At 30.2% G+C, this 10,196-nt stretch overlaps 4 protein-coding genes across 4 annotated transcripts; all 4 read right to left on the bottom strand.

Moving 5' to 3' along the window:
* Positions 1–72: 72 nt before the first annotated feature.
* Positions 73–606, bottom strand: LOC106787150 (the record flags this gene model as incomplete). The annotated part of the gene is made up of 1 exon (XM_014749267.1): positions 73–606. A coding segment is annotated over exon 1 (534 nt), but the record flags the coding sequence as incomplete, so codon positions are not given.
* A 473-nt stretch (positions 607–1,079) lies between these two features.
* On the bottom strand, positions 1,080–3,269 carry LOC106787172. Its single transcript, XM_014749300.1, has 4 exons — positions 2,431–3,269; positions 1,803–1,913; positions 1,430–1,585; positions 1,080–1,268 (listed from the first exon to the last, which is right to left on the bottom strand). Exons 1-4 carry the CDS (start codon positions 3,064–3,066, stop codon positions 1,215–1,217), a joined length of 957 nt encoding a protein of 318 aa, XP_014604786.1. The 5' UTR covers positions 3,067–3,269; the 3' UTR covers positions 1,080–1,214.
* Positions 3,270–4,289: 1,020 nt separating this feature from the next.
* On the bottom strand, positions 4,290–6,063 carry LOC106787171. Its single transcript, XM_014749299.1, has 2 exons — positions 4,946–6,063; positions 4,290–4,858 (listed from the first exon to the last, which is right to left on the bottom strand). The coding sequence occupies exons 1-2, from the start codon at positions 5,779–5,781 to the stop codon at positions 4,669–4,671; spliced, it is 1,026 nt and encodes a 341-aa protein (XP_014604785.1). The 5' UTR covers positions 5,782–6,063; the 3' UTR covers positions 4,290–4,668.
* Positions 6,064–6,102: 39 nt separating this feature from the next.
* LOC106787149 lies at positions 6,103–10,144 on the bottom strand. Its single transcript, XM_014749266.1, has 11 exons — positions 9,318–10,144; positions 9,127–9,226; positions 8,956–9,066; positions 8,731–8,886; positions 8,598–8,642; positions 8,331–8,340; positions 7,222–8,065; positions 7,031–7,130; positions 6,842–6,952; positions 6,505–6,660; positions 6,103–6,215 (listed from the first exon to the last, which is right to left on the bottom strand). Exons 1-11 carry the CDS (start codon positions 10,142–10,144, stop codon positions 6,162–6,164), a joined length of 2,514 nt encoding a protein of 837 aa, XP_014604752.1. The 3' UTR covers positions 6,103–6,161.
* Positions 10,145–10,196: the final 52 nt, after the last annotated feature.

The following is a 10,196-nucleotide window of genomic DNA, read 5'->3' as shown; positions in this document are numbered from 1 at the left end:
AAATTGGACGATCTCAAAATGAGGACTAGTTCTTGGATCGATTAGTTTCCGATAAATTGGGAATGATGGTACTCTTATTGTTTCATTATCAATTATTTCAGTTCTCATAGTACAAAGTGGCATCACGGTGCAATAAAAGAATCCACCACCGTACATGAATACTGCACAAGAGATGACCAACGATCTACCAAATTCTGCATTCTTAATAACAATTTTACGATCGTCTTGAAATTTTTCAGCACGTTCCCAATCGGAACGAATATGWTTTATACAATTGGCTATAGTTATTCCTCGTGACGTTAAAATGTAATATTTGATAGCTGCCATAACGAAGAAACTAAGTGGACCTATCATCTTGATTTTTGCATCGAGACTAYTTTCACGACCAAGAAACGTAACCAGTGCACATGGTATCAATAAAAATCCTATCAAACAACTACTGATCGTTGTCAAACTAATTGATATTATTYTTTCTAGATAATTAACGTTCAACGAAAGTGGCCAAGCACCGATTGATTTTAAAAACAAACGATTTAATTGAATACTGTAATTCCAATCTTTTTCGATGAATTTGGTTTCAGTTAACGTCGTGGTTTCTTTCAACATGATGCGAATCGTACGGTAACAACGTACTCACTGACAGAAACTTTTTATGCTTAGTTAGATTGATTGATTCCTTAGGATTCTACTTCTCGCGCATGTGCAACCATACAATGAAAGGATTGGGGAAGTTATTGTGTAGTTTTATTGAAATGTCGTATCCTTCTGTTCGTTAGTTTACTCTTTCCCTTCGAAGGGTGTGTTTATATTGTGCTGATATAATTGTTTTTATAAAAGTAAACATATTGATAAAAAAAAATTCAAAGAACGATAATATTATTCAATCGTTTATTAATTCGTCAGTAACATGCATCAATCATAGTCTTTTCATTCTATTACAAATATACCGAAAAGGAAAAGGGCTCATTCGTGATGGGATAAATTTTGTTATACCTGTTGGAAATTTTCGTTTCAATTTTTGTTCTCATTTATAGGTGATTGATACTTGTATAATATTGTTTTAATTAAAGTACACATATTTTTATTTACGCATTATTATTCACGCAATTTTATAATTTTATGCATTTTTTTTTACATCTTTATGTTTTTATTCGTTATTAATTATACATGTGAGTTTCTTCTAATTTGTAATTGTTAAATTTATTTTAATTAGTTTAGATAACGACTTTGCGCAATATGTTTAAATATGCAAATGATGTTTGGACGACCTAAAACAATAATCGTTTTAATTATAATTTGTTGACATTGATTATTTTTTAGTATAATGTTTTTTCTCTTCTTTATTCTGTTCGAAAATTCACATTTTTTTTAAATATTCTTAGCATAAACTTGATTTAATTATAGAAATGTTATTATATAATTTACTCACGTTACTGAATGTTGCCATACACAAGGGAATAATTTTTCCAGCAGTGAGATTGGTTACGCGAGATGATCTTAATATGATCAGTGCTATACTTAGAGGTGATTTTCCAGGTAGACTGTACCAATTGATTAAATATGCTTCTATACCAATCAATCTGCACTGTTAAATTCGATTTAATATAAATTAAATTAAATATTTAGTATACAAAATTATGTCAGATGTGTGTAGGATAATTTTTATGCTTTTAAAAATAAGTATTATACTTCTAATTTGATTAATCATATTAGAATATAATGTTCAACAAAAATTTGGATATTAAAAATATTACTAGATATAATAATGTTTAGGGGATAACATAATAAAAATATATTTTTACCTGTTCCGAGAGAATATCACCGATGTAACAAAATATGAAAATATTATACGCTACGGATACGAATATTGTACCATATATAGCAGTAGTTCCAAATTCGTTTTCATTAAATTGCTGTTAAACAATTAAAACAAACTATTCCAACGAAAGAAAGAGTAAAACAATTGTTACAGTAAAAATTAACATCGTTTCATGCAAGTATTATTTGTTCGAAAAAGAAAACAACCAAAAAGTATGTACCCACTTTTATGCAATAATATCCTAAGAAACACATATTGAACACCGAACCAAATATTTCAACGAGACATATAAAATTTAATGTTTTTTCTATCCAAGTGACAAAACTGTAATTAAAAATTAAAAATTATAATAATAAGTATATTTTCCAATGTTATATTTTTGCACAGAAACAAAAAGAAAAATATTTTTATTCGAAATAAAATATGTTAAATGCAATATACTTGAGAACACGTAAATGATGAACAACGATGACACCAATTTTCTGTTGAATCGAATCATACGCGTAATCGATATCATCGACCAATGATTCCAACCATAATCTCATAATATTTAATTGGCCACAAGCGTGCATGACAAACATAGCTGCAATTGCAACAGCTCCAACACTTACGGAATTAACAATGAACGTTACAACGAATTGTAACAAAAGTATAACTCGATATGCCATGGTATAACTGATATCCCAAATTTGATTATAAAATGGATAAGGTAATCGGTAAATGGAAACACTGTCGTTACCGACTAATTCGATTACAGGTGTAATACCTTTGAAAATGTTAAATGCAAATATGCCACCGTGCATAAAAATTGCACTGAAGCATACGATAAAACGGCCAGTTTTCACGCAATTCAGCATTGTTTCACGTTCCTCGATTTTTGTGATCATTTGCCAATCTATTTCTATGCGATCAACGCATCTACGAATATCGTTTGATCTAATTAAAAGTGTACAATAACGGATTAACGATAACGACCAATAACTTAGGGGTGCTATCGTTTTCAATTTCACTTGTGGATCTTCTTCCTCGAATAAGATATTCAATATGCACGATATTATTGAAAATATTAATATTCCAATACACGTTAGGAATAAAATTAAGGAAAAAGTTTTAATTGTCGTTGATGATGTCCTAGGATATGGCCAAATACCAATTGGTTTTAAAAGCCAACGATTTACTTGCAAACTGTAATTAATGTCAGCTATATAATTATGATTTAGGTTGATCTTATCGTTAATAGTTGTCATGATCGCGTTAGGAAATCTTTCGCAATACTAAAACTGAAATTTTCTCAGCAGAACGCATATACCTGTATCTCTTACTTCGATTATTATTGTCTATAGTATAGCGCTTGCGCGAGTTTTCATGTATGTTGCATTGGTCTGAGTAATCGGTTATTTTCTTATGGACAACCATACGCGCTTTTACCATACGCCGGACTATAATCTTTCACTTGACAAATTTGATCTGTTATTATTATTCGATTAGTTTGGATTTCAAATGATATGTGTGTGAAGTGTGCGATCATTTTTGTATTCAACGAAATTGAAAATTTGATTTTTTTTTTGTTCGATATATTTTTATAGAGTAAAACGATTTGTGTATCGTTTAAAATTAAATATTTTCTCTTTGTATTTGTTATAGATTGAAAAATTGACTGTTGATGAGATTTAACGAAATAAAATTAGTGGAATTTGATTAGATATTAGTTTTAAATTGAGTCTAATCCAAGTAATGGAAATTTGTCGAGAACTAAGTTTGAGTATAATGCACCCCTTTATGTGAGTATAATTTTATTATATATATATAGGTTTTCTCTGATTTTTAATTGTGATATATATATAAAAAAAAAAACATAAAAACGTAAAAAAAAATGTTCAAGTCGCGTTTATGATTTATACAAATGTTCGTTATTACGTCAAACTACCTAATTTTATTCTAATAAAATTTCTATTTTCTTTTCTTTTCTTTTTTGTGTGTGTAAAGATAAATTCGAAATTACGTTTAACAATTTTACGTCATTTTTTGTAGCATGTTGAAGTAAACAGCAGACGATTTAATTACCTAAAACATTCAAAAAACATAATTCATATTATTAGATTAATTTTTTCAGCTAAACACATTTATATTTTCTATATCTCTCTCTCTCTCTCTCTTCGTTCATATATTATTTATTATAATTTAATAATTACTCACATCGCCGAAAGTGATAATTGATAGTTTCATAAACTTTCCTGCAGTTAATCGTACCACGGAATTGGATCTAAGTATAATTAAAATAAATCCGCGTGCAGTATTAACAGGAAGTAATTGCCAATCGCACGCATAAGCGACGTCACCTACTCGAAGGCACTATCAACAAACCTAATTTTTGATATATTCAATCAACGTTATCCTAAATTAAGATAATTCGATATGAAGAAATAAAAGAAAAGAAAGAAAATTTGCAAAAAAAAAATTAGAACGAATTAATTGGATAGGGAAAACAATTGAAGTAAAAATAAATGCAAAAGTAATCAAACGCTACTACCTGTTCCGAAAGTTTTTCACTAAGAAAACAAAATACGAAAATATTGAAAACCATGGAAACGAATACAAGAAAATATCCTATGGTATTTTTCGTATCGTTATTCTCCCATTCCTGAAAAATTGACGTAACTTTTTAAAACGATTAAATGATACAATTGATATCAAATCCGTGCTTATGTTTCTTATTTTGTGAAATATCATTGACAAAAAATGGATATATATATATATATATATTTAAAAGTGTTTAATGTTAGAAACGCGAAGTTGTAATTTAATATTCTTTACTTTAATCATATAAAAATTGATAATAACGATAATAATTATGATGAAAGTTTTAATGACACAATATAGAATAAAATTGACATAACAGAATCACGTGTAAATAATATTACATCGAAATTTCGGCATACCGTGATACAAAAATATCCCAACAAGCACATATTCATGGTGCAACCCAAAAGTTCGACCAAACAGATACGATTAATCACGTTTTCTATATAATCGATAAAACTGTAACGAACAAACGATTTCCACTTGTATCACATTTAATTCTAATATAAATGTTATTAATAATTACATAGTAGTACTTTCGCGTACCTCAATGTTCTAACGTGTAATCGTACAATATCTGTCAATGGATAATTACTGGAACGAATAGAATCAACGAAAGTATCTTCAATCCATGCCATAGTTATCGTTAATTGACCGCAAGCGTGCATTACGAAAACGGCAGCTAAACTGCAAGCGCATACGACGATTGAACTTGTTATAATTGCGGATAACAATTGTAATGTATAAATAATTTCGTATGTCGGATGAAATCTGGTGTCGGCTAATTTACTGTAACAGGGACACGGCAAGGGGTGCAAATAAATCGTACGATTTTCAATAATTACGGGAATAAGTGTCATTCCTCGTACGAGACTATAAATGAGAACACCACCGTAAGTGAAACTCGTACAAATGAGAATAAAGTAACGTGCTTTGTTAGCATGTGTTAACATAATATTACGATCTTTAGATCTTGTAATGATACGCCAATCATTTTCAATATGATCCAAACATCGTTGCACGTTTCCACGATGATACAAAATATAACTGTATTTTATTGTACTCATTAGCCAATAGCTCACTTGTCCTAATGCTTTCATTTTAATTTGCAAATTGTCTTCCTCTATAATTGCGTACAACGTACAAGGTATCAATGTAAAGCATATTAAAAAATATGACATTACGATTATTATCATCGAACGTAATTTTTGTAAGAAATTTTGTTTTTTCAACGAACGCCAAGCACCCATTGATGTTAATAACCAGCGTATCAATTGAACACTATACTCGTTGTCGTTTATGTAACTAATATTCATTTTGTTAACTTCAATTGAATTTATTTTCAATTCTTCTTTCATGATTGTTCTTTTACGGAAGCACATTGGCTACTGACTGACAATTATCTTTTATCTTTCTACCCTTCTGTTTTCAACCCCAACACCACCACCACCACCACCACCACTACTACTACTACCACCCTTCTCGCAATACCTAATCTATACGCTTGCGCGTCACGATACTTTTTTTTTTGTCCCTGGACAGATTAATAAAAACAAGGGTAGTTTTAGTTACGCTGATCGATATTCGCGATTTCGTTTCTCTTCTTACACGTTTAGACAATAAAGTTTTTTCTATTTTTCAATTTTTCTATTGTTTCTACTCTAACGTTATTTTACATTTTTATTATTCCACCATTAAGAAAATCTTCTTTTTCTCAAATTTCATGAAATTGATCTTAAAATAATAATCGTTTACTTTCATTTTATTCGGTCAGCGTTCTCAACATGTTCAAGTATGCGAGTGACGATTTGATTACCTGTACAAAAATATATAAAATATATAAAATATTTGATACGTGTGCAAAGTATTAATTGTTGGAACGGTGATAAAGTTTTCCTCGTATTTTAATGTAAAAGTGAAGAACAATGGTTGTATCGTTATGCGAAATGAAAAAATCATTTATCGTTGAAATACGAAGAAACTTTTTCCATCGTTCAAATATAATATATCACGTTGTTCGATAAATTCGTGAGATTTTGTTTTTTAATTTTTATTAGAGCATAGATTTATTGGACAAAATAATATTGATATGATATTATACTTACATCACCAAAACTAGTTAAAGATAATTCAATAAGATATCCTGCGGTTAGATTTTTCGATGAACTGGACATTGCAATGATCAAGACAAGGCTACGAATATTTTTCCATGGTAATCGGTACCAGTCAATCATGTAGGAACTTTCTCCTACTTTTTGGCACTGTGTTACAGGATTTCTTTTGACTATTCTGTGATATAGATCGATTACTATCTTAATTTTAATATCGTTAAGTGTAATACTTTTAATCGGATGAAAAGAAAAAAAAGAAACAGAAAAATAAGAAAACTAATCCAATTTATATTGATTTGATATAATTCATAGCGTAAGATTGTAATTTTACCTGTTCGGCAAGAAGTTCACCTATGTAACAGAATATAAAAATATTAAAAGTAACTGATATGAATAGTATGATGTACGTTACACGACCCATAGTCTCGTTGTATTGCCAACCCTGTAAATATAAAAAAAAAAATGAAAAATCATTTGAAAAATACGCGCGTATAAGTAATTAATTAATTTATTTATTTACAGTGATGCAGTAATATCCAAGAAGGCAAATATTTATGGTACACCCAACAACTTCAACCAATGATATTTCATTCAACACTTCTTCTGTTAGTGAGATAAAACTGAAATATTAAAATAAAAATGATTTAGATGGGAATGAGAAACGAATGATATAAATCTTATTAAATAATTTGTCTTTTTAGTTTGACTAACTTCAATGCACGAACATGACGTTGTATGATATCAGCGAGCCTTTGTTCAACGGTATCAAAAGAATCCTGACGACCGTCGATTAAATTGTTCAAACATATCGTAATAACTTGCAATTGTCCGCAAGCGTGCATGGCAAAAGTTGCTGCAAGTCCGCAAGCACCTGCTGTAATCGAATGTGCGAGAAATCCTGAAACACATTGAATACCAAAGAATATTTGATTGACAGGTGTACGACGTGTGTCAACGATGATCCTTGCAACTGGATAAACGAGTGGCCTGTATGTTAGATTGGTATCATCTTCAATAATTAAACCTCTTGCAAAAGGTACGGCAATATAATAAAATGCAGCACTGCTGTACATGAAAATTGCACAAACGATGACTATGCGACGACCGATATTAGCATTATCTTTCATTACTTTAATATCCTCAATGTGTCGAACTTTTTTCCAATCCAATTCTATATATTCGAAACAACGACGAATATCATTTTCCTTTAACGTCAAAGCACAATATTTTATTATTGCCATTAAACAAAAGCTCAATGGTCCGGTTAAACGTAATTTGTCGTAAGTATCTTTGACTTCCAATGACAAATGTAATCCGCATGGTATCATTAAAAATATAATTAAACCGTAACAAATGACATTGCTAAATCTGTGCAAATAAATTTGTTTGTATGATATGTTAGATGATTTGGGCCATGCACCGATCGATTTTAAAATCCAACGATTCAATTTAACGTTCAAATTCATCTCATCTCGATTATCTTGCACGATAACACTCATCGTAGTTATATTAGACATGATCGATTTAATCCGAACGACCACTCGATCGCTACTAACTTACCATTCACCTGTTTCAATTGTACGAAGCTTACCTGACGTTACCACCCACGAACTAATCAAACTGCGCAAGCGTTTTTCAGTCGAGTTCTTTCTTTCCTTCGTCAGGACTTGTCGTCAGTGTAAATAATAACCTTCTAGGGTATACTTTACGTTTTAGGATTAACAAATTTTTGTCGGTACGTATTGTCAAATTGTTCTAATCATTTTTACAAAAATATTACAGGGTTTCCTACATAATTCTAGTCACGATTTTTTAAGTACTTGCGATAACCTGACAAAAAAATACTTTCGACAAAAGTTGATCTGTGTTTTTTATATATATATATTATCGATAAATTGTAAAATGGTTTCTTTTTTATTTTTTGTCATGCTAATAGATTGGGTTTTAAGGTAAAACGAAACAGAAAAAAAAAAGATTTGCAACGAGTCGATTTTTTCTTTCTTTCTCGTTAATATCAATAAATTAATATTGTTATTGGATTATTTTCATTTAGGTGTTTTTCGTTTGTAGGATACATTTTTTTATGCCATTGTCCGTAACATATTCAAATAGGCGACCGATGATTTGATAATCTGTTATGCACAAATAAATTAACGTTTGATATGTTTTTTCTTTTTTTTATGTTTATTCGATTAATATATTTTTCATATTTATACGTACGTCGCTAAAACTACTCAAAGAAAGATCCATAAAATTTCCGGCTGTTAATTTTGTCGTTGTTCTTGACATCGCRATTAAAAGTATCAATGAACGTGCAGTTTTTCCTGGCAAACGATACCAATCAATACCATAACATCGTTCGCTTAACTCGTTGACCTAATAATATYAAAGATTTTAAAATGGAATATAATAATTCAATGAATTGTTATAAATAATTGAACATACCTGTTCCATMAGAAGTTCGCCWATATAACAAAATATAAAAATATTAAAAGCTATTGACGTTAATACAATAGCACAAGTTAGACTACCCAATATTTCAGTGATGTCCCATTCCTGTAATCAAATATTTCACTTATATTGTTATTTTTATTATTTACACCAATTTCTACTCACCMTAATGCAATAATATCCAAGTAAGCACATGTTCAATGTACAYCCAACAACTTCGATCAAAGATATTTCGTTCAACAAATTCTCAGTTACCGATATAAAACTGTATAAAGATGAATATTTTTTTTCAGATAAAATAATTTTATGCTTTTGTAATAAAAAAAAACAAAAAAAAGCAAAAAAAGGCGACTCACTTTAATATTTGAACGTGTTGTTGAATGATACTCGCCATTCTACCATCTACGTTGGAACACAAATCTTCTCTACCATCCAACAAATGTTCCAACCAATTGATGAGAACCYTAAGTTGACCGCAAACGTGCATAGTAAAAATGGCTACTAAACTGCATGTACCAGCTGCTATCGAATGTGCAGCAAATCCGGAAAAACATAGAATGAGACTAACTATTTCGTTGGCTGGACTATAACGAATATCTATGAGATATTTAGTAACGGGATATGGGGTTGGTCTGTAAGTAACATTAACGTCAGGTAGAACAATTTTTTTACTCATAACTGGTAATACGATATAATAAAATCCAGCAGCACCGAAAGTGAATAYATTGCAAATGTTAACTAAACGACGACCCGAGTAAACTTTGTCGATCATTATTTGTTCGTCTTTCAAATTTTTAACACTTTTCCAATCCATTTCAATATACCCGATACACGATCGAAKTTYTTYTTCGTGTAATGTYAAAAAKAMATATTTAAGAATAGCCATAATACAGAAACTCAGTGGTCCAGTAAGTCTCAATYTGTCATAGGTACYWTCKACYTCGAAAAYYAYGTAAGGACYGCAACATGCGAATACGAATATCATGAGGAAATAAAAAATGCAACTTTTCAATCGACGAAAACACTTGTCTTTCCAAGTAACTTCAATGGAATYTTTGTTSARTGGCCAGATACCCAWTGGWTCCAAAATCCAWCGATTTRCTTTYGTGGTCAAATYCACGTATTTTTTGTAATCCTCGTAATCGTTCACGTAAGTTTYTTTWTTATCGTATTTGTTAATCATTGTTAACACGACTATCATTCGACAGTTACTATTCTTACTAACATCTTCCTTG

The sequence above is a fragment of the Polistes canadensis genome, unplaced genomic scaffold, assembly GCF_001313835.1.
Source record: "Polistes canadensis isolate GaletaPanama2010 unplaced genomic scaffold, ASM131383v1 scaffold_94, whole genome shotgun sequence".
NCBI classification, from domain to species: domain Eukaryota; kingdom Metazoa; phylum Arthropoda; class Insecta; order Hymenoptera; family Vespidae; genus Polistes; species Polistes canadensis.
Note: the sequence above shows the minus strand (reverse complement) of the source record. Positions and strands in the feature narration are given on the sequence as shown.